At 37.0% G+C, this 27,558-nt stretch overlaps 1 protein-coding gene across 1 annotated transcript; it reads left to right on the forward strand.

The window, feature by feature from the left end:
• On the forward strand, positions 1-26,369 carry MTMR6 (myotubularin related protein 6). The gene is made up of 14 exons (XM_062567192.1): positions 1-77; positions 4,532-4,648; positions 7,045-7,207; positions 7,817-7,974; positions 8,739-8,867; positions 9,871-10,005; positions 11,191-11,323; positions 16,215-16,324; positions 17,406-17,531; positions 17,974-18,023; positions 18,888-19,088; positions 19,804-19,938; positions 20,018-20,144; positions 20,509-26,369. The coding sequence occupies exons 1-14, from the start codon at positions 54-56 to the stop codon at positions 20,770-20,772; spliced, it is 1,872 nt and encodes a 623-aa protein (XP_062423176.1). The 5' UTR covers positions 1-53; the 3' UTR covers positions 20,773-26,369.
• The last annotated feature ends 1,189 nt before the right edge of the window (positions 26,370-27,558 follow it).

Here is a 27,558-nt window from a genome sequence, read left to right on the forward strand (position 1 = left end):
GGGAGCGCCGCAGCGGGGCGGCAGCGGTGGTGGTTGGTGCTGTGGGGGTCGCAATGGAGCACATCCGCACCACCAAGGTACTGAGGGGCCTCCGGGGGGCGGGGGTACCAGGCTGCCGGCGGCGGCGGCCTCGGGTGCTGCCACCCTCCGCTCAGGGGTGCTCCGGGCGTGGGGCCTGCCGGGCCCGGTGCGGCCGGGCGCGGCCCTGCCGGCGCTTCCCGGCTGCGCGGGACTCGTCGCCTCTGTGAGGCCTCGTGGAAACGGGGGCGTACTAGCAGCCTTCTCGGGGTAGGACCTGGGGATGGCAGCGCGGGTTGGGGCACGAGGAGGAGAAGCTGCGCTCGAGGAAGGGGCGCTGAGCTCAGAGAGGGTCGTCGTTGCTTTTTGTACTCGGGGTGTAGTCTGCGCTGTGTGAGTTTCTTAGTCGCAAGTAATTTGTGGAAAAAAAACATTTTTTTTTACTTTGAGAAGTCTGGTTAGTGCTGTTATGAATGTTAGTTATCAGTACATGTATAATGCTGAGATGCTTGTTAAGCTCTGGGGGGGGAGGAAGCAGTTAATGATATTCTGTTTTTTTCTGAATTTCTCTTCTGTTGTTAACTTATTTTTTTCTCCTCATATAGCAAAGAAGCAAAAATAGGCAGAAGTCTCTTCTTTTTCTGTAAATCATCCTTAAGAGTTAAGCTGCAGTGTCTGTAGAGTTAATTTCAACAGTATTTTTCTTATTTTGCTCAATAGCTCTGACTAAAGGCTACTGAAAAATATTGCCACTTATCTGTCATGTCCTGGACATCATCAAGCTGTTAAGTCCATGACCTGTCAGCTGGACAAAAAAAAAATCAGGTTTATAGATATGTAGGAAAAGATCATATTCCAGTTCCAAATACAGGATTTATAGTTAAGTGTTATATAAAGGACTGGGCTTTTAATTTTGTGGAATATTAGCTTATATATGTTTTGTATGAAACTACTTATAATTAGAGGAGGAATTCCATCAAAGCAACTCTTAGTTATATTTTAGTTCACTGGATGGAGTAATCTTATACCAAATGAGCAGATTGGAGATAAAGTTTCCTCATCATCCTGTTTGTTTTTAAACCTGAAACTTTCTTGAAATGTAATACTGTATTGTTATGCTTAAGAGCTAATTTTTTGTCTTTGGTCTAGTTCTTATTCTGAAATCTGTCAGTGAGCTGGGTAACTATTTAAGTTTCAGACCTGAAATTGAGACCATAAAGGCTACAGATTACTGGCTTGTTTTCACCTGGAAGGAATTGTTTCTTCATGCATTTGGGGCCCTGTTAGAAAAACTCTTAGCATAGCAATGTAACTGGCTGCACAGAGAAAAGAGATCTGAACACAAATTTTAAAATGTAAAGCAATTATTTTTATATAATTCATTCAAAAAAGCTTGTTACTTCACAATGATGGATTTCATGCTTACAAATAACATGAGTATTTGAATGTATTACATTTGCTTTAAAGTAAACTGAATGGTTTATTGGATATCTGGGTGGATTAAAATGCATATATACTGCTTGGTAATAACTTTATCAGTTGAGGATAGCAAGAAACTAAAACATAGCATTCATTAGATGCCATGAAAGTTCAGTCTATGTGCAGGCTTGAGTTCATTACAACTCTTACAAGGCATTTTACTACTTCTAATTGACTACAGTCTATAGTTTAATTTTGTTAAAGTAATAATGAAATAAACTGAAGATAACACTGCAGTCTCATTCAAGTTAACTGATGTGCAGGAAAGCTGCCATCTGTGAGAGATGGTGATGAAATAGATCTTATTTGTTCTCAAACTTCAGTTTGCTGTAAATGTTAAAGCTAAAATTGTCTTAGTGTCAACACATCTACCTGAAATGAAGTTTTGTGTGAAACTAAACTGTCCAACAGCGTAAGAAATGAGGTCAACCTTAAAGTTAATTTTGTCTGCGAATGTTATACTTTGTATCACTGAATAGTAAAAAATGAAGAAAATCAGTTCAGAAAATGTCATAAATAGGGGATGAAAAAAGAAATCTAAGTGAAAATACTGTGGTTCAGGAAGGAGAAGCCATTTTAGTTTTAAAACTTTAAATATTTCATAATGTACTATAAAATGCTGAAATTTCTTCAGTTAACTCTGTATATTCAGAGTCAAAACTGTTTGTTTTAGTGGAGCTACTAATGTGTTTTCCAGCAGGGAGCTTAGCTTGACTGCTAAATTGTAGGCTGAGTTTGCAAGCCTGAGACTTAAATGGGGAAGAGAGAACCTTAATTTGAGCAAGTGTCATATAAAATTGTAATAGAAGAATCCTGGTATGATATACTGTAATTTGCACTAAGACCAGTAGTCATTCTAGGTTAATACTTGAACTTATTAAAGGCAAGATTTCAGAGATGTAATTTTGGCTTTCCTTCCTGTTGTTATAATTAATCTGTTTAAAGATTAAAACAAATCTAATATTTCTTTTTAATCCATAAATTCTAATAAACTATTCAACAACTCTTTAGAGTATTTTTTTTTTTATTATTGAGGTAACTATTCTAACTTTTGCTGTTTTCAAAAACTCACTAACATGTTTGCGCTAGTTACTGCCAGAATATCATTTCTGACTACTTAAATGATCTTTGCTTGCAGATGCTAAAACTCAATGGTAGTCTCTTATCTATTGCCTTGCAAAGCCCTTTTCTTTAGAACTGAAGACAGAGTTGATTTTTTTTTTTTTTTATAGCTAAGGGTTTGCCAAGCTTTACAATTAAAAAGCACAAAAGAATAAGTGCATGTATATAGCTTAGTATCCATTTAGCTGTCTTAGTACTATTAGTTAAATCTGACTATCTCTGAAGGCTACATCTGAAACGTATTTCAATTGTCTCTAAGCAAGTTATATCTAGAAATAAATGAGAATTTCTGAAGGCTTTTCATATATGAGGGACCTGGAGTACTAGTGCCTGTCCTCTTCTAACAGACATACAGCCTTGGGAATACCAAGTGTCTTGTTAAATTGAGCTTTTTGTGCCTGGATTTTGTGGGTTTTATTGCTGTAACAAAACTGGAACTGTTTCTGTGTGCTTTTGAATTAGTTGGGTAGGTGCAGTGCCAGGTACCTGGAAAAATTGCTGTAGCAGAACTGTCTAAAACAAAACTGTCTTTTGGTGGTGCTGTGTTATTAAGGCACTCTATCTGTGCCATGGTAGCTTGCTGATTACCGCACAACTTATTTTGAAGTTTTGATATGTAATTTTGGTTTTTGCCCTCTGACCTGAAATAGTGTCATGGTAACTGTGGCTTTTGGAAGATAGTTATTTCCTTCATTCTGTTTTGCATGTATTTAGATTGCTTTTCTAATTTTCAGAAACAAAATTTGGCCTTGCTAGGTTATAAGAAATACCTTAGTTGAAAAGGAAAACTTATTTTAGTGTTCTATTATTCATCACCAAAAGCACATTAAACTTGCAGTTATGAAAATGTATTGAATACAAATAATCCAACATTACTATTGTGGATGAGGGCTGTCCTAGACACCCCTTTTGGGTGTTGGTCATGCTGGTGTGTAAATTCTTGGAGAACTTCCAAAAATTCGTGGGAGTAGCATCAAATCTCAAGTAAGAGCTTTAGCTTGGCACTACTGACACACTGCTGCCAAGAAATAGAGGAATGCATGGAGATAAGCCCTTTGCCATGCTCCTTTTCTATTGTTTCGCACAAAGGATGATGTAATGTTTGCTTCAAATAAAGCGAACTGCGGCGCCTGTAAAGTCACAAACATCAGATAAAATGTAGGCTACCTAGAAATCCATTTTTCTGAAATATTTTTCCATGGGATTAAGATGATAATGTTGATCAAACAGCAGGAGGAGAAATCTGTTATTGCAAGAATCAGACCTGAAATGTCTCTAGTTTATACACCAGCACAGTCCTTAAATTTCTAAGAGCACTCTAATTTTATTACCGTGATTGCATTTCATTGTAATTTCTCATTTTGATTTTGAGACAAGTTTGTTATGATCTAACTTTTTAAGTCTGGGACTGATGCAAACAACGGTAGATGTGTAAATATGAAGTCAGGAGGATATGATCTTTATGACTGTGATGAGGATACAGAGAACCATTGGGAGGAACAAAGTGCAGAGCTGAGGTTAGCTGGTTTGATACTGGTAAATAACAGGAAATTGTATATGTGTTTGCTTCACTGAAGGTGAGAGGGTGACTTTTTTTTTTTTTTTTTTAACTTAATGCTCTTACCTGTTGTACTGGAAAATAACTGTAGTAGTGTTAGGAATTGAATCTGAGTCTTTTTAATTCAGAAGAAAATCAAACTTAACATATCAAGCTTGTGAGAATACTTTATATGCATTTTGTTTTGAAATGGGATATTTTAGCTCTGAATCAAAGATTATAGTAGCTAGTGCATTCTTACCAGTTTGGCTGGAATGGCCTTACATGCTGTCTTAAGTCTCTTACTATTTTCAAAGTTACTATAGGATTTTAACTTCTATAAAATAAGTTTTGATCTTCTGCTTTTTCTTACAGGTAGAGCAAGTGAAATTACTAGACAGGTTCAGCACCAGCAATAAGTCACTAACAGGAACTCTATACCTTACAGCAACTCATCTGTTATTCATAGATTCAAGCCAGAAAGAGACCTGGGTAAGCATGCTGGATGCCTGTGGCTCAAAAGCACATGTTCTTCAGCTGTATTTGTCCTTCCTTCCTTGATCTGAGGTTGAATTTATTTACTAAAACTTAAGTGTTTCCTTACTCTTTCCTTGTTTATGGCATCATGAACAGTAAGTTAAAGATTTACAGACTGTACTCTTACAATGCCAGGCATGACACCTTTGTGGTTGAAACCAGATAATGTTTAAAAATAATTCTGACTTCTCTTCCAGGTCCTGTGTTTTCTTCTAAATTAGTTTTAATTTGTATCCCTGAACACATCTGTGGTATTTTTGTTTAAACCTATCTGACCTGCACTGCAATTTGTAGGTGGGAGTAGGAGACTGCTAGATAGCTTAAGCATTAGGTTTAAAATATCTACACTACCTTTACCTTACATTTAGATGCTGCCTAAATTAAATGAGATGGCAAAATCTAAAGATCTAGGATCTTAACCACAGGAAGTTCTGCCTGCAGGTGAGGGGGAATTTCTTCACTGTGAGAGTGACAGAGCCCTGGCACAGGTTGCCCAGAGAGGTTGTGGAGTCTCCTTCTCTGGAGCTATTCAAGGCCTGCCTGGATGCAACCCTGTCTACCATGCTCTAGGTGACCCTGCTGAGCAGGGAGGGTGGACTAGATGATCTCCAGAGGTCCCTTCCAACCTTACTGATTCTATGATCTATTGAAATATTTAAGTTTTCATATGCTTTTTCAGAATGGTAAGTGCAACTGTTTCTTCTAAAGTGTTCATCCTTAGAAGATGGGAATTTGGAAGGGGTTGCAGCCCCTTGATGAACTTTACCAGTGTTGTACAATCAAAAGTGGCTGCTGCAGTCATGTCCATTAGTTTGTCTGCTCAGTGCACTGATCGTACACATGCAGGCAGCAAGCTGTACCTGCTGCTATAGCCCAGCTCCCTGACTGAGCTCAACACCATTAGGTCTATACAGTTGATGTTCGTAAGTTCATCCAGGACAAAACCAGGACACAGAATTAAGGATGAAAAATTTTTTCTATAGAGAGGAAAAAAAAGCACACTGAACTATCCTTAGGGAAATAAGATTATCTTATTAGATGTTTTTCTGCTTTATTTAAGTTACGTTTCAGTGACTTGTATTTAGATGCATTGTACAGGTTTTTTTTTTTTTTTATACAAAACAAATTATCCTTTCATATGAAAGGAGCTGTTGGGGAGAATAAGATTTAGAAGCATTTTGTGTGTTGCTTTGTGCTACTCTTCTTGTTGAACTCCTTTTTTTTTTTTTAATTAAACCTGTGTTAAGTATTGGATTTCTGTGATGCTAGTGCAAGTATGAAGTATAATTATGATAATACCTCTCTTCAAGATGTAGACTCTTCATAAAAGCCTATTTGGCAGCATAGTTTTCAGATGCTTGTCTAATTCTAATCAATATTTGAGAGGAGGAGATTACTTCAGTGAGGTAATTGAAATGCTGTGGAGAACATTGTTCAGCTGAGGTAATGCATCTCTGGCTTTCTTCTGATAGCTGAACAACTATTACTTTCTCATGCATTTCCCTAGACTCTTCATAGATCTGCCACACAGATCAAGTAAGGTCTGTGGAGGGCCTTTGTATAGCCATTACAGTCTTCTGACAAAGTGGTTAAAGGGTTCTTAGCTGACTGACAGTCATGTCTGGATCAGCACAATAGATAATATAAAAGTTTTCTTTCTTCTTCTATAAGCCTGTGAACAGTTTATGTTGCTTCAGTTGCATTCCTGGCTTGAATGTTAGGAGGCTGAGTCTAGTAAAATGGTGATTGATGTACAAAATACTTAGTGTAAACTACACTGATGGGCAAAAATGGATGCCAGATATTGAAATTCTAAAATCTTTGGTCATTTTTTAGAGGAACTAGACCACTACTGAGCATATAAACTTTTACAATTTGTGTTCTCTGTAAACGTTAAAGTTCTTCCTGTTTTACCCTGATGATACTTCATAATTTCATGAAACAAAAGAAAGCATGTTCCTAAAAACAGTCTTTTTAAAAAATAAAAGCCAGTAAACTATTTGGCCCCTACTTCGTTAGATGTTAAGCTTGTCAGTTAGCAAAGTTAGTTAAAAGGAGTGAACAACCCCAATGGAGTTTTATGTCTGAATTTTTCACTCACAAGGATATTTATTGCTTCTTAAACATTAGATAACACCAAAAAAGAAGACAAAAGAGAATAAATATAATTTTAACAAGTTATGGTAGCTACACCAAAATGTGAATCTTGAATTTCTTCTTAAAACTAATTTACAACTAGTCAAAATCTTTCTTCAGAACATCTTAATATTTCTTATGCCTGCTCTTACAAGTAGTGTGCTGTTGTCATTATTCTTCAGCACCCTTACAATGTCAGTACTTATGTGCCATAGATATTACATCATCACATTGCTGCAGTGGAAAAACTTCCCTTGACTACTTCTGGCTGCCCCCTTGTGATCCAGTGTAAGAACTTTAGGATTGTTCACTTTGTTGTTCCCCGAGAGAGAGACTGTCATGACATCTATAACTCCTTGCTTCAGCTGTCAAGAACAGGTAAGACTTCCAGCTGCAGAAGATTTTGCAGTATATACCTGGTTAACAAGTTTGTGGAAAAACTCTTTGTAAATGTGCACTATGTGAAGCCTTTGAAATTGATTTGATGTGTAAAAGAATAGAATATTAATCTGTTCTGTGTGAATTTGGAGGTGGTTGTATTGTCTGGCTTTTGAAGCTAACTGATGTTGGATAAGCAGATGAGAGATTCCAGTAGGTCCTGCATTTACAGTGTTATCCCTGGAATTGTGGATAAATGCAGAGTTGATTGTAACTGCTTCGTAGATAAAATACTATTAAGTTATAAATGTTATATGTTCATATGAATGAATTGTTAAGAATTTCATGCATTTTTAAAAAAATAAAGCTGAAATTTTGATGCTAGTGTAGCACTTTTAGGTGGCAGAGGTCTGTTTAAAAATGTCGTCTATTTCTCTCGCACGCTCTTTTTTTTTGAGTAGCATGAAATTAAAAATAATAATAATTTGGTGTTCTGAGGTCCTTTGTAGTTTGAATATTTTTGAACATGGCTCAGCTGTGCTACCTCTCTACCCCAGTGCTTCTGGGGGCTAACTCATTACGTATTTTTACTCTTCTTCTATCTTTTAGCACAATATGACGAGCTATATGCCTTTTCCTATAATCCAAAACAAAATGCATCTGAACAAGTCAAAGGCTGGCAGCTTATTGATCTAGCAGAAGAATATAAGAGAATGGGAGTGCCAAATGCCTATTGGCAGTTGTCCGATGCGAATCGTGATTATAAGGTAAGGGTTGTGATGAAAAAATGTGTTTTACTTTGCATCTGGTTTCGCTACATCCCCTGGCTATAGTCCTATAGAAACACTAATACTAGGAGAACACTTAGCTTGCTGCATAAGGTAACTCTCCACCTGTAAACTTTATCTCTTTAGTGGGCCCTTTCACTACTTTAGTTAGAAAGTTTCTTCTAGGGCCTGAGCAGAGAGCATGTGTGCATGGGTGCATACATTCTTAGAGTATAGTGTCTTCCTTAATTTGCTTGCTTGAAACCCAGCCACAGCAGTTGTGATGCTCTGCAACTTTGTTACAACTTCTTTAGCTGAGAAGCCTTCTGTCTTGGCCTTTGCAGTACTGCCTAAGGGAGGCAATGGCTGAGGTGGTATACCTGATTCTAGCTTAGAACTAATCTTATTTTATAATAACCAAATAAAACAATATACTGAAAATACTTCCCTCATTGTTTGAATCAAATTTAGTGTTTTCTACTGAAGAATCTTTCTTCTTGAGGAAAGCACTGCTATACTAGCATTCTAAGAGTGATTCTATCATTTTTTTTCATATCAGTTTGCACTTTTCATCTGTGGTTTGTCTCCTCTCCTGAGATATTTACATGTATGTGCAGAAATATGCTGGTGTTTACTCTGTCTTTTGTTATTTATCTTAACCTCCCTCAAACTGAATGTAGTAAAATTAGCTTTGGGTTATATATCCAGTGCTAATTTTGTAGTCTGTATATAAAATTCTTCTGTTGTATGTCTGTCTCTTTCAGATTTGTGAAACCTATCCTAAAGAACTTTATGTTCCCAGAACTGCAAGCAAACCTATAATTGTTGGTAGCTCCAAGTTCAGAAGCAAAGGAAGATTCCCAGTGTTGTCTTATTACCATAAAGATAAAGAGGTCTGTTTTCCTTCTAGTGCCAGTGGGCTGAAAAGTTTCTCAGCAGTTACAAGTAGTTCAGGGTAGATAGGTATACTAACTCATAAGTATGATGCAAATTATGGTAACCTCAAATGCAGCTAACCTGAGTGGTGTCTAACAGGATGCTGAATTAAGCTAAGCCAGTTTAAAAGAATCCCTAAGGAATCAGTTAAGTCTCTTTAAAGCTTTCAGAAATTAACCTTAAGATCAACTGAAGATAGTTCTATTTCAAGTGTTCTTGACACATTAACAAGATGAACTCAAGTGTTAGGTCAAAATGGGTTCAGGGGAAAACCAAAAGAATAGGACTGGTTCCTTGAGGAGGCATTTTCAAGGTTTTAAAGACTAGAGAATGAAAAATCTGACTTACAGGGTTTGATAAAGTGTCTTTTTATGTGAAGCAGCAGTTCTTTGTCTTATCTGGTGGGTATCTTTGAGAAGAAGGCAGGATTATCACCTTGTCAAGCTGAATATAAAACTAATGGATGCATTTGGGGCTAACTACTAATTAGAAGATGTACCATATACCAGCTGAAATGGAATGCAACTATAATAGTTTTCACCATATCATTTTCTAACGTGTCATACTTTCAATAATAAAACCAACAAACTTTAACAACATTGATTTTATAACAGGCATGTACTTTATTTTCATGGACTGTTTATTCCAAGCCTGCGTATATATTTTTAATCCATGTAGGAATGTCCAATATGTAGACTAGTACCTTATCCCTGTAGATAGGTCTAAAAAATGTTGTCTTGATAAACCTTTAGATTTAAATCACAGGCCTTGTGTGCTTAAAGTTCTGCAAGTGGTATCCTTAGAAAGCTGGAACGCATTCTTTTGTATGTGTGCTATGGCTTTAAGTAATGTTATCTGTTGAATGAAACAAGTTGACAAAGCATTTTCTTAGAATTATGTAAAGCACTTCAGATAGAGGCATTAAACTGTTGTTAACTAGTTCTTTGATTTCTACTGTAGGCTGCAATTTGCAGATGCAGTCAGCCTCTCTCAGGTTTCAGTGCCAGGTGCCTGGAAGATGAACACATGTTGCAAGCAATCAGTAAAGCAAATCCTTCAAATCGCTTCATGTATGTCATGGACACCAGGCCAAAGGTATTTCTACAAGGAAACCTTTCTTTTCCTTTTGAACGCTAGAAGAGAGTACAGGGATACCTGCGATGTGTGATCTGTAAAGATTTAGAATTAAATAAAATCTCCTGGGCGAAAATGTTCTGTAGAGGTTAGCCTTGACATTCAAGTAGTAAAGGCTTTCTTTCTTAAACAAGATAAACCCCTCCCAGGACTCAATTGGAACTCCCTGAATACATTGATGAATTCTTAGGGAGGTGCATTTAACAGGGGAAAAAAACTTAAATGGACAAGAGCCGACCGTAAACGTGTTTTGAGCATCATCTTTGAGTGAGATCTAAGCCAGCTTAACTATTTGGGATGAAATTCATGGAGAAATGGTGAATTGTATTGGATTATTTTAGAATGGAAGAAAGGACTGTTCTGTGTGAATGCTATATAAAAGCTGTCTCATAAGGGTGAAACAGGAGAAATTCAATTTCTGTTGTAACATTGTGAAGGCATACTTCAGCACTCTGCCTGATTAAATTGAATCACATTGGAGTTCTTCTGTTTTTTCGAGCCATCATGTGATGTACGGGATAACTCTTGTTTTTTAGACCAATGTCTCATTTAGATTGGTATTCCTTCTATTTAAATCTCTCTGAACATAGGAGCTAGAAAGCAAGGATGTGAAGTGCAAGTCCTGCACTGTAGGATCTTAACTATTTTAATGCAGTTGGTCTGACTGACGGACTGAAACTCTGCCACCTGTAGATTTTTAGTTTTTGTAATTTTCATAGCTGCCAAAAGTTTATTAATTTGTTTGCAAAATTTTTTATGGGATTTTTTTTAGGATGCCTGAAAAGTGTGTGTGTGGTTAAGTCTGGGATTTACTCTTTTCCTTGTTAGGTTAATTGTATAGCGATCACTTTTTTCAGGAATGTTTTTAAATAAGTAACTGTGTGTAGAGACATGGAGGAAAGAATAGGAAAATATTAAAAGCATTATTCAGAATTGTCAGTTCTGAATATAAAAAGCACAAGCAGTCTGTATAGTACTTACTGCCTTTCTTACACTTTAAATCTACTTGAAAACATTCATCTGTTTTATTAGTCTTTTTAGTATGTTCGTTTTAAGCATTGAAATTGCTTGATTTTTTTATTTCTTAAAAATAAAATGCAAGTCAAATCAATTAAGTTTTCAGTATTTCTATTTTGCTCTTTTAAGCTTAATGCAATGGCAAACAGAGCTGCTGGGAAGGGCTACGAAAATGAAGACAACTACTCTAACATTAGGTTCCAGTTTGTTGGAATTGAAAATATTCATGTAATGAGATCCAGCTTACAAAAACTGTTGGAAGGTATGTTCTAATTTTAGTCAACCTATTTACATATATTCTAAAGTCTTTAAAAGCTTATATAACCTGAACTGAGATTTCAGTATCCTGGTTCTGCTGTGCTCCATTGTGATAATGGAACATGCCTTTAACCTTTATCTTTAAGCTGTAAATCATTATGAATGGACTAGTGATTTATTTCAAGGCAAGTAAGGTGGCACATATCTATCTTGGGTGAATTTGGTTAAACATGTCAACATCTTGTAAGAGATTTGTCAACTAAACATACATACATATGTACATAGGTATATATGTCTAAAATAGTCTAGGTATATAAAAAGGTAGATTTATGTGTGTGTGTGTGTATGTATATATTTAAAGATTTCCAATCCTTCAAGGAGCACCTATTTGCCTAGAACTTGCAGTAGGCATATGTAGACTGTATAGAAACCTTGAACTCTTTTTAACTTGGCAAACAGCATCTGTACTCAATAGGTGCATCTTGAATAGCATTTGAGGAAAAGTGAACCAGTTCAAACTACCGCCATCAGCTATAGGGTGGTGAAAAGGGTGTGTAAGAAGTCTATTTCCATCTTGATATTTTGCTCAGTAGTTCTATTTTGTTACTAATTTTAGACCAAACTGAGAAATTATTATATAATGTCTGGTTTAGAAGCATATGCAGCACATGGTTAAACTTTAGTCATAGAAAATTCTTTTGTTTGACTTAGCCAACAGTATTTATCAAATTTTTTATTTTTCCTTCAATAATAGCTCTTTCCCTGTGTGGAGAATGGATTTAATGGAGTTGCTTAACGGGAAACTTGTTAGTAATGTCTCAATTTTGTAGTTGTTCTCTAAATTAAATTTTGAGGTAGATGGACACAGCTTTCTTACCGCTGTTCAGCCCATACGGGGTTTTGCTGAATGCCAGATTAAGAGTTGGAGATGCGTGGTTTTTTTGTTTGTTTGTTTTTTGTTTTTTTTTTTTCTAGTCTGCTATCACAAATCTTTCACTCCTATTTGCTGCCAAAAAGGGATTACAGTAAGTGCTTTCCAAGTTTGCTGAGTCTTGACTTTGAGTACTGTATCTTTGGCCCTTCAGACTTAACCTGAGAATGAATTACTAGACAAGCAGAAACAGAACTGACTTAAAAGTGAGAGTTTCTTAAAGTTTGGGTGCTTTCACACTGTAAAATTTTCTGTTTGCCAAAACAAGATGATGACTTGAGGCAGTCCTCTTGGATCATTTAATCTTGCGATCTGTTTTTGCCAGTAGCTGTATTGTGAATACATTGAGCCTCACTAGTTGTACTTAGTTCTTGGCCAGAAGAGCTTTCATCTAACTTCCAGTCTAAATTTACTTACCCTTGGCAGGTCAGTAAGATTTATTTATCTTTCAATAGGTTACCTTTTCTTAATAGGGAAACTTTCACCCTGAAACCTGGCAAAAAGATGGCATGGCTGGTCCTGAGTTTCAAGTGTGCCTTCAAATACTGCTCCTAATACGCTATTCCTGTTATTTTTTGGCTTCTGGAATATTGGAGGGGAAGGGAAGAGGGAAGTGGAATATATTCCTAAAAATATAGGGAGTACAAATGATTTCTGGACTTCTAAAATTTCTTTCTTTTTTTTTTTTTTTTTTTTCCCCTCAGACTTCTATAGACATGCCACTAGTGAGGTGTTTGTTTTTTTTTTTTTTTTTTTTTTTTTAAGAAAATGCTATGAGAATAGGCTTATAACTTAAAATGAGGTGAATGCTGCTAAGCTTTTGTGTACCATCTTTCTCCTGTTGTGCTGAACAGAATGTTCAAGTCAGGAATGTGCTCTCAGTCACTATATTCTTTCAAGACTCATTGTAACTGGGACTATCTTCAGATTTATTTATAACAAACAACAGTTATTCTTCCTTGGGCTTGTGGCCTGACCCTAGACTCTTATCTGCCTGATTTTGTAGTTTACTGGAAGTGTAATTTCTTCTCACAATAAACTCTTGGTCTGCAGAAGAATCTAATGTACTGAATGAGAAGATGGATGCTTGCAAATGGAACATGGAACAGTCCTTCCCAACATCTTTCTGGAATGAAACCTTACCACAGAGCACACTGAAGGGGTTTATAGTCTGTTCATTCACTCAAATTCAGCATTTTTTTTTCTTTTTAAAAAAAATCTTGCATGCAATGAGACAAAACTCTAAAACAGTCATTTACAGTGTGGACACAGTGACTTTATTGCCCTGATCGGCTGTGTTTCAGTCTGCTTATGCAACACCAATGGAAGAATCTTCATATAGACTAAACTATTGAAGTTATTGAATCTAGAAAAGTTTTTACATGTTCAGAAAAATTATTACATATCTGGTAAGATTCCACTTAAGCAAAAAGACATTGCTTATGTCAAGAAACAACACTTCTGCAGGAAACTCTTGCTTGAGGCTCAATGATAGCTATCTGAGAGGCAGCTGCTGTGTTCTGCTGCATGTGTCAATGACATAAATGTATTAACCAAGTTCAATTTTCTTTGAAAATAACCTCTCCCCTTCCCCACAACCTTGTGCTTCAGCTTCCAGGTCTTCAGGTTCCTGTCACCTCTGAGTGCAATTCCTTCCCAAAACATCACTAATCTTATGTATAAAGACAACGGCATGAAGATACCTGTGGGCTCAGGAGATAGTTCTTTGGGCTTACGTGCACAAAGAGCATTTATTTATGATGGGATCCATACAAAGCCATGTTGAAGGATAATTATTATGAAGCTTTTCTTCCCTTCTCCTCCTCTCTTCAGTGGGTACTATAAGTAATCTTCAGCCCTTTTGGGGATGATTAGGGAGAAATGATTTTTCAGCACATAAGCATCAAACCAGTGTTAGTGCAATTTGTTTAAATAATCTGAAATGTCTGTATTTATTCACAGAAACAGAAAACTAATTCTCAGGGCTTAACCTGTGTGTTCTTATCTTTGCCTCTGTTCATGAGACCATAGAAACCAAGCAATGAAGAAAAACACAGCAGAGGTGAATTGTTTATACCAAGCGGGAAATACTGATCAAAGGCAGGTTTGATAGAATTGCCTGGGTGAAAGCAGACTGAGGACTGAAAGCCTGTTTATTTTTTTTTCACTGAAAGCTTATGCTTTATAGCATAAATTACAGAATGTAAGAGTGTGAAGGGATGAATAATGCTTCTAGGTAGTTTAGCCTTCTGTTCAGTCCCCTCTCCCGTTGGCTTTCCAGATCTTCTGTGTGTGGGGGTGGTAGTGGTGTGTGTTTTTTCTCCCCCTCCCCCCTCCTTTTTTTTTCCTTTGCTCTGCTGTGGTGCCATGTATGGCTGTGACTTAAGTCAGGTATGTAGAACTACTTAGACTAACCTGAAAGCATCCGTTCTCCATCTCAGCTGATTTCCCCATGTCAGGAGACCTTTCAGAAGATCTCTTGCCTAATGCTAGTGCCCCTCCCCTCCCCCCCACCAAAGACTAGAGTAAAATAAACACATGAACACAGTTTTTGCTGGTTTTACTGATATCTACAGGCTGCTTTTCAAAATTAGGTTTTGTGTCTTTTGTGTCCAGCGGTTTCTTGATGTGTTTTGCTACCTTATTGTGCTATGATTTTTCTAGCTTCCTTCTCCCACCTAGGTAAGAGAGATCTATAGGCTTTAGGAAGAATGCTGCTTTATTTGGGACTTATCTTTGTTGTAGCATTGAGTGGCAACAGGCATTACAAATCTTCTGATCAATGGAGACTCTAACAATGTGTGGCTGAAAGCTAAGTAGTGTGTAGTGTGGATATAAGAAAGCTCCAGGAGTATTGGTTTCTTAGGAGTCTATATGCTTTATTATAGCATGGGACTTTGCTGAAAATGAAACTGAGTCACAAGGTGACTCAGTGAATTTTGTTTTTTGTTCTCTCTGACTCACTTCCACATGTACCCAGAGATAAAGATTATTTTGCAACTTGTATATGAATGGCTCTTGCTTACTTTCAGCTACAGAGCTTTCTTTTTTTGGGGGGGGGAGGGGCTCACTAGCTTAGTAGAAATAGTAGACGCAACACTAAGTTGCATCTAGTTTTGTAGACAGCAACTTAAGGAGTCTTCTCCTAGGATCTCAAAACTCTGAATCCAGGAAATGTCCTTTTTTTAATGCCAAAAGTTCCTCGTGGTTGGAACAGCATGATTAGTAAAAAAAATAGTTTCTATCTGATAGATATGTAGTGTCCTACAAAAATCAGGCTGTTCTGTCTTGTGAATTGCTAAATGTCCATGTGAAATATTTTCAGTCTACTTCTATAACTGCTGTTGCTATACACTGCAAAGCAGCTTTTCTTTAACTTGGATTTTCCTTTCTCTGGCCCCTGACATAGCCTTAGCATCACAGATTCAAAGTGCACTGGGAAAGAACAGGAGAGATCGTGATCAAAATTGTAGTGCTCTTGAGATGGACAAAACTTAGTCTCCATGTACTGCACTCACTTTACCCTCTAGGCAGAGGTGAGAAGGTGATTCAGCTCTAGCAGTCTAACTGATTGGATCTGTATGTTATCTGGATGTGACTACTTGGTTGCAATAATACTAATTGCCTGTAAGTATTTCTGGCAAGCTGGTAGGCCTTTGTGTTGCCTTCCTCTACAAGGCAAGGCATTGCTCCCTATTGGAGGTAACCAGTCTCTTTATCTTGAATGCCAAAAAAAGATTCAAAGATCTTATTCTTGTCACTCATGGTTGCTGTAGTTCTGCAGAGTTGAATTCTAGGTGGAGAGCATATTTTGCATTGCTCCCTTAACCTTTTGGGAATGACGCTTTCCTAAAAGATATTTAAAATCAACTTAAAAATCGTAGATTGCTTCTAGTACCCTTTCTTCAATGCAGGATGTAAGTAGTTAAATTTTTAGGGGTTTGTAACTCTTGGTTTCTTTCAGTCAGTGGTACAAAGGGTTTATCTGTCAACGACTTCTTGTCTGGTTTGGAGAGTTCTGGATGGCTGCGTCATATCAAAGCTGTGTTAGATGCTGCTGTCTTCCTAGCCAAGGTAATTTATATGCTGCTTCTTTCTTTAATGAGGACGAGTTGACTTGATCCCAGGCAAAATTATACTTAATTGTTTGAAGTGTAAAATTACATAAATACAGTCATCTTTAGTTTACTGACTTTTTTTGGAGAGAAGAAGCTTGAAATAAAACAGCATATCAGATGTATCTGTGTATAAGTATTGCATGTTTCTTAACTGCAGTTATTGAGTGTGCCAGCTATAGTTTAGGGTTTTTTTGAATACCACTTGAGCCCCTTACTGAAGCATGAAAGGACTTTTATGCTACTGATTCTTTTTGGTACTTGTAAAAGATCTAACCAGTTTGAAAGGAGATGGAGGAAATTGTTTAGTAAAGCTGTTTTTCAGTGTAATGAGGCACTAATTGCAGAGAAGTCAAAATGAGTATATACTGACTTTATTTGGTGAGGAAATGGGATTGCTTATGAAAAATTCAAATGAACCTTTGCCAGGCACCTATGAAGAAAAGTGTGTGTGTGTGTGTGTTTTTTTTGTGTGTGTGTGTGTGTGAGGGGGAGAACAACAGCGGGGGGAGGAAGACTAGGTCTTTTTTCACTAGCTGAAGTAATAAGGCTTGTTTATGTGGATGCTTCTCCTATAGGTGACCCAGCAAATAGATTTGACAGGATTTGAATTCTTAGTTGAAGCTAGTGAGCACTTCTAGTCCTTTTTTAATAACTAACAAGTAGGTATTTTGTTTTCTGCATCTGACTTGGTCTGTAAGGTGTAGTGTGCTTTTTTTTTTCTTAATATTCATTGAAAAGGTATTTCTAGTTTCAAAAGGATCGAAAGAGCAATGGGAACCACTGTAGAGGTCCTTATTACTTTCCATTGCCACGTTTGCAGAAGGTATTTCTTTTATAGGGAGTTCCCTACATTTCACTGGAGAATTCACAGGTGTCTAATTAGTATCTAATCTTTCCTCATAAGAAATATTTTGTCTGTGTTAAAATGGACTATGCTGTGAGTTTGGGATAAATGTAGTCTTAATTACTTACTAAATTCTGATACCTGTATTGAATATTCACTAAGAAACAATGATATGTGAAACTTTACTTTGCAGGCAATAGCAGTTGAGAGTGCCAGTGTATTAGTGCACTGCTCAGATGGCTGGGATAGGACTTCCCAAGTTTGCTCCCTTGGAGCTCTCTTACTAGATTCTTATTACAGAACAATTAAAGGATTCATGGTAAGTGCATATTGCAGGAGTGTAATACTAAAATTTTTCCCGTACTTTACTGATTATTTTTTTTTTTAACTTGCAAGTTAGTTGCTATAACCTCTTGCAGCCATTTATGTGAGGTCTTACTGCTTCACTATGCTTAAAGTAAGCCTGGTTTAACAGCAGTAATCATCTGACTGTCAATCTATTGTTAAATTTTGTTCTATTGGTTTTAGAAATGTGCCTGTTTAGTACAACTAAACTTTGACAACTAAACTAAATGGTACTTTAAGAACCCATTGCAAAGGAATCTTCCAAGAAAGTGAAGGACCTACTAAGTGACAAATAGTTACTCTTACAGTAGTTAATTGATTTGGATTAAAAACATAATGTATAGATAGCCTGTGAAGGTAATACTGCAGATGTAATTTTTAATAATACTTTATTGTGGATTTTTTTTAACCTCTAGGTCTTGATAGAGAAAGACTGGATCTCTTTTGGGCATAAATTCTCTGACAGGTAGTTCATACATTTTTTTTCTTTACTGGAAAAGTATGTGTGCACAGTGAACTGAAGGATAAATATTCCAGTAAAAGTAATTTAGCATTCTACATTAATACTTATGTCGATGTATACTTCAATAAAAAATAAAAAAAGCTTATGGAATTAGGGTACTTAAACTACTGCAGTGTTGCTAGACATTCTGCAATCAGTAGGCTATTATCAAGAGATGATGCACTTGGTATTATTACTTATTCAAATACCTATTAGGTAATTGTTTTGTAGTGCAAGCATACTTTTTGAGCTACTGGTATCTTGCTCTCAGATGTTGATGAGAGCTGCTGATTTGCACATATGCCTAGAAAATGCAAGATCAGTCCAAAGCTACTTCCCAGCCATTTAGGCAACATAAAGCACAGTTTGAAGTTTTGATCTTATTTTAAAATGAGTTTGCATTTACCTTTAATGTTGAAATAATGCCTACCTTTAAATGTCGTATATGCTCATAGTTTTTCATCTTGATCTGACTTCTACCAGCTAAAGGAATAGCCTTGCTGCTATATACTGTTTATTAATTTACTTTTAGCTGGTATACTCCAAATGTTTATTGTGGAAATAATAAAGAACAAATGAGCCTCTTAATTTTGTCTTGTGCTGCTTTTCTGTACTGGATACAAATGTGGTGCAAATCAGAAAAAATAACTTAAATACGAACTTATTTTAAAAATTACCCCAGTCCTCTAAGTTAGGTACATGGTTCTCAAACCAAAACTAGTGTCAAATTGATGCAGGGTAGTTAAAGGCAAGTGCAACTCCTCTCCCCCCCCCCCCCCCCCCCTTTTTTGTCTAACTTTTTCGCTGTGTCTGTGGAATCTTCTTTAGATGTTGTCAGCTGGATGGTGATCCTAAAGAAATCTCACCGGTATTCACCCAATTTTTAGAAAGCGTGTGGAATCTGACTGAGCAGTTTCCCCAAGCCTTTGAGTACAATGAAGCTTTCCTTCTTCAGATCCATGAACATGTCCATTCATGTCAGTTTGGAAACTTCCTTGGGAACTGCCAAAAAGAGCGAGAAGAACTGAAGTAAGCAGACTTATATTGCAATATATCTCATAGCTGCTCTTCAATTATCACAATATATAGATTTTATTTTTTAGAGTCTCTGAATAAAGAGACAAGTAGTACAAAAACAGATATTCAACTGCCTTAGAGAAGAGCATTGGTCGTCATGGTTTTGCATATTGAAGAAATCCTTTTCTAATTTTAAAAGAAAATCCATACTCCTCCCCTTAAAAAAAAGGGAAAAAAAAGAAAAAGAAAGAAAGAAAAAGAAAAAAATGGGCACACTTGAATTCAGAATTTTTGCCTTATTTCCTCCCCTAACCTATCTGTAGTTAACCCTAAAACTATTGCTTATTCAAGACTACTTCCTGTCAGTAGAAAATGAGCAGGATGTCTCCAAATGTTTTCAGTTGGAAAATATCTGTAAATTTGTCATTTTGTCTAATTCTTAATGTGTTTTAAAAGCGTTTATTGCAGTTAGGCAAAACATGCACAGCATAAGTGCTGTTGGTTCTAAAACTGATAGTAAAATTGACTTCTTCCTGACATTATGGTAATGTTGGATAGAACTGAGTAGAGTATTTCATTCAAAATTTATGACTATTCTGGTAATATTAAAAAAAAAAAAAAAAAAAAAAAAGAAAAAGCAGTTGAGATAGATTTATTATGTTGAGTCAAACAGATCCTGGGCTTTTACTTGCAGTGTGTCTTGACCTTGATTTCTTCTTACCTTAAGATTTAAAGAGAAGACATATTCCTTGTGGCCATTCCTTCTGGATGAGCAAAAAAAATATCAAAATCCTTTGTATAATCCAGATATTTTTCCAGAGCTAACTCTTTTGGAGCCTAACACAGTGTCTTTCAACTTTAAGTAAGTTTGAATTAATACAGTATGTTTTCTTCAATTCTGTCATTGTTCTGGATGGTTAAAAACTGTCTGCTACGTGCAGGTTTTGGAGAAATATGTACCATCAGTTTGATCGAAGTATGCATCCCAGGCAGTCTGTGTTGGATCTTATCATGAACATGACTGAACAAAATAAACAACTGGAGAAAGACATTAAAGAACTGGAAGCTGTAAGTATTATGAAATGTACTTGTGAGTTGTTCTTCAAATTTGGTGTTTGTAGCCTTGTAATAATGCTTCTGGCTTGGAGAAATCTCTTTTCTATGGACTGGCTTAAGAGGCAACCTTTCTGTTTTCTGTTCAGCTGCATGTTTTTAAGCATACCGTGCTTGTGGCATCTGCTATAAATAGTGGAAGAAAAACTGTCATATGCAATAGCCTGACATGTAATAATGCTTTTACATATCTAATCTAGGGTAGGGTTCTGAAGAGATTGAATTGGACAGCAAAAAAGTAAATTCACTTCCACTCAAAGCAGAGTGTCATCAGTAAAGCAGTCATGCTTACTATCAGTAACTACTGTCTATATTTCAGAAAATAAAGCGGAGAAACATTCAGTCAGATGCATTTCTTGTGAAGGAACCTTTGCAGTCTGCCCCTCCTGCACCTATGGCACTGAAAACCTCTCCACGCTTCAAGAAAGAGCAGCAGTCACTGATGCCTGTGAATGACTCTCTAAGAACTATAGAGGGCAGCAACACAGCAGACAATCGCTACAGTGAATTCATGGAAGAGTTCTCAAAAGCTGAGCCTGCTGTTGTCAGCTTGGAGTATGGAGTGGCCAGGATGACCTGTTAATTGAGATCTAGCACAAGGCTCCTCTTTTCTAGACTGAAATAAAAGATGGATTATTGTGAGGATGGGTCTGTGCTGCATGACCAAAACCTGATTTGTTTATTGGCAAATTTTGTTAATGTAGGCTAGAACAGCATGCTAATTGTCAAGTGTTTGCTGTTCTCTTAACAACACAAGTGTAGCTGTATTTGAAAGAGGCATTTGGTAAGTAGTGACTAAAGAAGTGATATGTCTTTGGACTTGCATCAGTTTGCACTAAATGGGTTAAGATAGTAATGTTTCTTATAATATTCAGTATAGGAAAGCACAGGTGGTCTTTCACAACTTGATTTTATTTAGGCAAGAGAATTTGCACTTTCTAATTTAGGAATTGAAGCTACATGTATATATTGCATATGACATAAATATGTATACCCTTGTTTAATGTCACCCACTACTAAATTTCAGTGTGTTAAGTGCCATGAAAAAGTACAACGTATTTCAAATCATAACTAGCTGGCCTTAAACCTATTGATCAGTAATATTCGTGTCCTTGACTACTGCAGCCTTTAACTAGACTGGTTCTATTGTACTTGCTCAAATTTGTTCCTTCCTTAAAGCAGAACTGGTTCTAGGGAATTAAGCCTGCCCAAGCTAGTGCAACCCAAAAGCAAATAGCTATACGAATGTTAACTTTCTTTTTTTTCTCCAATTGCTTTGTTGTTTAAAATATAAGTGGGTCAGATCTTGCAGCTTAGGCTGGCTGAGCTTCAGTGAGGCTATAATTCATGTGTGTTTGCTTAAGCATTGATATTTAACAGTGAAGAGTAAGGAGTAAAGCACATCATTTAAAAAACAACAACAAAAATCCTATAGCCAACACCGAACTGTTAAATTTTCTTCAGGCTGTTTTACTGTTCTGTGCAATTGTTTGGGTTACAAGAAGAGAAGCAAAAGATCTAGGAGTGTAGTCTGATGATGACTGTCTGCAGATAAGTGAGACTTTTTTTCTTTTCTTTTTTTGTCTGATGCTTGTGAGAAACTGAGTGCTTCCGAACTAAATCTTTCATTGGGGAAAAAATTTCAATTGTTAGTGAAGTCTCCTGAGAGAGAGATCTTTCTATATTGTAAAACTTCTGACTTGCACTTCTTTTAAACATTTTCAGTGCAAACTGGAAATTCTTTTTTTGTAATTTGAGAGGACAAAACTGCTTCTGGCAGGATGCAGTAGAAATCCTGGGACATGAAAGAACTTGGAGTATCCAAGCTTAATTCTCTAGTGTATCCTGGTAAGGGAAATGGTTTTGTCAAAGTCTGCCTCCTGTGATAGATTTTTCTGGGCAATAACATTTGAAATCAGAATAGGGAAGTAAAAATGAGTGCCTGGTTTTCAAGTAGTCGTATAAATTACAAGTATAGGTATTAGGATCCCTAGTATGGTGTTAGATTAATGCTACCAGTTTTATCTCAGAGTTAAATTTTTTTGTTTTTTATTTTTATTCTTTTTTGTGAAATGAGTTTGTCATCCTAATCCCTGAAGTCTGTGCTCTATTAAAACTGCTGGTGCACCACATACAACTTGACATAATTGGCAGCATTTCTCTCTGCCCCAAATTAGATCAGGACTCTGTTAACAAGGCCAGTCGTAGAACATGGTCAGTTTGCACTTTTGAAGCCATCTGGGAGAAATTAACAATGACCCCTATATTTAGGGAGTTTTAATTGCCCATTTCACAATTTTTTTTAAAAGCCTATAAATGTAAATAAAGATTCATAAAAGTCATTTTATTCCTGAAGAGATGAGAGTAATGTCATGTTTAAAGTACAGTCATTATCCTGCCATTTAAACACATTTAGACTTTATTTTTCCACAACAGGTTTTGATTGAGTTTCACATTTCCACGTGTGGTGCCTTACAGAGTTGCAGCAAGAGAGGTTTTTGTGCCTTGTTGTTTGCTGTCTCCCTCCTCCCCTTACCTTCTAAATCAGCTTAGTTCTGTGGTTTTCCTTTGCAAAACATATTGTGTAGGAAGCTGCTTGTGTTTTATCACACTAGTGAAACAAACTTATCACTGATAGTATAGGTATTACCACTTTACTTGTTTGTCTTCAATATTAAACTGCTCTGCTGTGTCATGTACACTGTTTTTCATATTTATTGTTTAGAGTTTATGGACTGAAAATATTATATTAAGCTTGTTTGCAAGTATTGTGGTGGTTTTTTCTTTTTTTTCCTTTAAAAGCCTTATAATATAGGGATATTCAGTTGTTCAAAGAGAAGATTCGTTTCTTTTCAGTAGTGTTAAAGTGTGTGTGTTTTGGTCTCCATGCCCTTTTAATTGGAAAAGTTCACTTCTTAGTAACAAAAAAGAACCAGGATTCTATTCTATTTTAAATCAAGGCAGACATCTTAAGCCAGCTCAAAAATGTCATTAAAAAGTATCTGCTCAGGCACAAAATGCACTTTGTCAAAAATAGTACACTTCCTGTTCAAAGCAAATATCTTCAGTGAATAAAGGAATAGAGTTTTATAAGGTTGTTCCATAGAGCAGCTTGCTTATAAAGTGCAGACAGCTCTGCCAATTCAGCCCCCAGGGTCACTAATGAGAGAAGTTCCTGCAGAGAGCCAGCTGTCTCTTTTCATTTGCTATTTAGACTTAAGCCAAAACTACCTAACGCACATGGGACCTGTGGCAAAGTAAATAGATGGTAGCAAAGTGAGCTCCAGCATGAAGCTTGGCAAGATGACTGGGACTCAGCTCAGTAGGGACTGCTCTGTGCCCTTCAAGAAGTTTTTTTTTATTATTATTATTTTTTTTAAAAAAAAGCTGTGGTAGAAGTCTTCTGGGAGGGGGGAAAAAGAAAACCCTTATTTCACTGCATGGATGTTTCTTTACTCTTGAAATATTTATAATTGCAATAGTGAAAGGTGCCTATTGCAGCTTGACAGTGCCCAGAATTCATTCCCTTTTAAGCTGTGGCCTTACAGCTTTTGGTGCACTGACCAGTTTGTTGGACTGAAATGTCCCAGGTATTAAGTTGCTATAGCTGGTTCCATTTCATTTGTTGCAAGATTTTGTGGCACCTCTCAAATCTGTGTTGCATATTGAGGTGGTGTGGGTAACATCGTTGGGTTTGAAGTTCTGTGCTATGACTTTTTTTTTTTTTTTTTTTCTGAGTGCTGCAGAAGAGAGATTATTCCTTTCAGATGACAAAACTGTTACCTGAGCAACTAAAACTACTTTCACTTTGTACTCCAGGCAGTATTAAATGTTTATTTCAAAGTATGCTGGCACAGGAGTTGAGTTCATTTTGGGGGAAGTTAGCTATTGCGGTGATGTCTTCTTTAATATAAGTTTAAATATCCAACTGTCCTGTTCAGTAGGACAACTGCCAAATCAACAGACTAAGAAATTAATTAAGCAACACTGAACTGAGCATGTATGTTTTACACACGTCCAATTACTAGTGACCTAAATCTAAGGCAAAAGCCTGAAGTCTAGCAGGTCCGTTAGGAAAGTGGAGCAGCAGTCCTTCTGTAGAACTGCGCATTCCTGTATCTTACCTAGAGCAAACATCCTAATATATTATGTTGATTTAAAGGGGAAGTTACTACAATATCAAACTAAGTGGTTCAACATGTCTGTTAATATAAACCCCCTGGTGACCTTTCAGGGAATTTGAGGGAAAGGTGGTGGTCTTTCCCTGTAGTTTTCCAAATGCCTTTTTGTCTGATAAGACAAAACATCAGCAGAGCTCTGAACTTGCTGCTCTCACATTGGTAAACTGAGCGCATAATGACTGCACGGTTCTGCAGTCACCCATGGTTCCTTATGAAGGAGGAGAATTAGTGCTGAGGTGGCTTGACTTAAGCACTATCCTCTTAAGGAAGTGACATAAATAATACAAATAAATTCCATCTTAAGAATACTAGATATCGAGAGGATGGGCCGTGTGTTTTTGAAAGTTCTGCCCTCTTGGACAAGTATGGCTAGAGCGAGGACATCACATAAAAAATAATTGCTTTCTAGTGAATTTAATAATCTGACTTTCAAACTACGTCATACCTCACCAGTGGTACTTCAGGTTCTGACCTAAAGATCTAGTGAAGAGTGGTCTTGCATACTCTGTATTTAGCTGCTAATAGTTCAAAACCTGTGACTGATCATGAACGTTCAGGATTAGGTCTTTAGACTTGCCTGGAGGCTACCTTGACTCACTTCTACTGTTTATGCTGCCCTCTGTTTCCTCTAGACGTTGCTTATTGTAGTGCTTGATACCTGTCTTTCAGATATAATAGGCTTTCAATGCCTTGGATTTTCCGAAAACTGGGAGGTATTACAGCCTCCTTCAACTATTCTGAAGGCTTGGATCAGCCTGAGTGAACAGTGAGGATATCCTTATATTTGATCTTGTTAGCTTGGTACATCTACGTGTTGAAAAGCATTGGAAATTTGAGCAGCATCATAGTTTAATTGCAACTTCTGTAGGCGCAATAGGTGAAAGAAAGGATATAGTTAGGACCCTTGTCCCAGTATGTAGCAAGGAACAGGACCCTGCTGGGATATTACCCATAAAAATTAGAAGCAGCAGAGCTATTTTGATGTCCAGTAGCAGAGCTAATTTGATGTCCAGCAGCAGCTTGGGGACTTAAAGGTTAGAGCCCAGTTTTTCTGAGATCAGTTTCCAGGCCCCAGAGAATTCAGTGAGCTGTTCTAGTAAAAACACTTGTACCTGAGCAATTCTACATGAACAACACATACGTTTTTAAAAGTCCCTTTTTTTTTTTTTTTTTTTTCTTCTGGTGTACTAGCTTCAAATAATGAATGTTGTGGTGGTGACATTGAAGTCAGGGTGCAGTATTTTCTTGAATCTTGTTTATAGCTCTACTCGAGGTCAGTTATGTACTATTTGTAATTAAGGTGGGTTGTAGTTTTGATATGTACTGTAAAAGCCTTTGTCGCCTTGATGACAAGGCTAGCACGCACATCTCTCTCCTATTTCTGTATAGATCTTTACTGAAAGCTTTCCTTGTGAAGTTTTTCTAACTCTTCCCCATAGTAGCATTCCTATTTATTTAGCATTACATTTAGACCTGATTGGTTTGCTTGTTTGTCTTACTGTTGTTCTTCAGTCATATAGCTCATCTTTATAGCTGTATGTCAGTAACGTCCCTTGACAAACATCTTTCCATCAAAGAAAACGGGTTCGTCCTTTTTCTGGCTCTCAGGGATTTTTACCCCTGAAATAGTGAACTTGAAAAATACTGCTTCTTTTCTCTTTCAGGGCTTCTGAGTGCCTCTCAACTTCCACAGTGAGTTTACTTACCACATTTTAACTTCAGATGTGGCTGTTAAATAAATAAAATCAAATGCTGGATGTGGCAAAGGGAAAGAAAATGTTTTCATTGTAATCTATCTGGAAAGACTTGCTGTTGTATTACTGTTCATTGTTCTGTGCATTGCTTCTTGTAAAAATCACATCTCTGTGCTGGGATCATGCTTGATGTATATTGCTGGAGAAACTTTAGCAAATGGAGTTTTGTAATGAGTGTTTTACTTGTACATGTTTTCGAACTCCAGAAGGCTTAAAATAAAACTATCTTAATATTGCTAGTCTAACTGGGCATTAAATAGTCCATTTACAATAGCAGTATATAAACTTTATTGATTAAAACTCATGGGTAGATCATACCCGATGGTACCAATTACAGAGGACATAAATGACTTGGTCTGTTTATTAGTTTCCTGAATGATTCAGTAACTTCTAGGTATGGGAAACTAGCTCAACCTTTCTTTTGTGGTATTGACTATAGACTGCTGGTCTATTAATTATATGCACTACTCTGTGCTCAGCTTAAGAGCTAAGAAGCAGAAGAAGAGAGCCTGTGTGTCTAGCTAGTGTTTTTTCAATCAGTGTGAGGTGTGTTTTTGAGTATTTTCTCCTGGCATCCTCTCAAGTAGGCAGGACATTGGAACTACGCAGAGAATCTGGATAATACTATTAAGGGGAAAATGTCTAAACTTTGCAAAGTCATGGCAGTAGCTTTTAATCACCTGCCACAGGAATCGTAACGTCTGTCCCCTGGATTCTTTTTTGGGCAACAGTGACTATTCTGTGAACACATTCATCATCTGCTTGTGCTTCTCGCAGGTGGTTGTTGCTGGATACAGTGAATGTGCACAGACTTTCTAAACTGCATATGTAAGTGGTGGAAAAAGCCAAGTTTAACTTTGATTCTTAGTGTTGCCTCATGGCTGGTTGATTTATTATCCTGACTAAGGCTAGAGCATATTCAGTGCGTCAGTTGCATACATTTAGGCAGGTGTAGTTACAGCCATTAACACTCCAGGTAATCTGAGAAGAGACAGGACATGGGAATAAGCTGGACACTGTGCAGTGGTTAAAGAGGAGCAAGTAGGACATATAAGCTATGTAAAGGCAAAAATGGAGGTGGACATTTCATTCTTGGCTTTTGCGATAGCAGTGCTGGCCTAAGAGGAGGAAGGACTGATGCTGTAGTGATCTGAGGGCTTTGGCACTGACTGAACTAGCTTCAGAATTTAGTGCAAGAATGAGTCATCCTAAAAATGTTGCTGTCTGCTTTGTGTTTCCATGCCTCCCCCAGAAGCTGCCTATGCAGGCAGTGAAACGCTAAACAAGACAGCTGTGTTGGTACCAGAATCTGGCTTGGCAGAGGACAGTGTTGGGTTCAGAAGACTCCAGGAGCATAGGTAGTCTTCAGAAATAGTGTTCAATACTGATGGTAGCTGCTCTGGATGAGTCCCGCTCTATGGGAGTACGAGATTG

Source organism: Rhea pennata, chromosome 1 (assembly GCF_028389875.1).
Source record: "Rhea pennata isolate bPtePen1 chromosome 1, bPtePen1.pri, whole genome shotgun sequence".
In the NCBI taxonomy this organism is placed as follows: domain Eukaryota; kingdom Metazoa; phylum Chordata; class Aves; order Rheiformes; family Rheidae; genus Rhea; species Rhea pennata.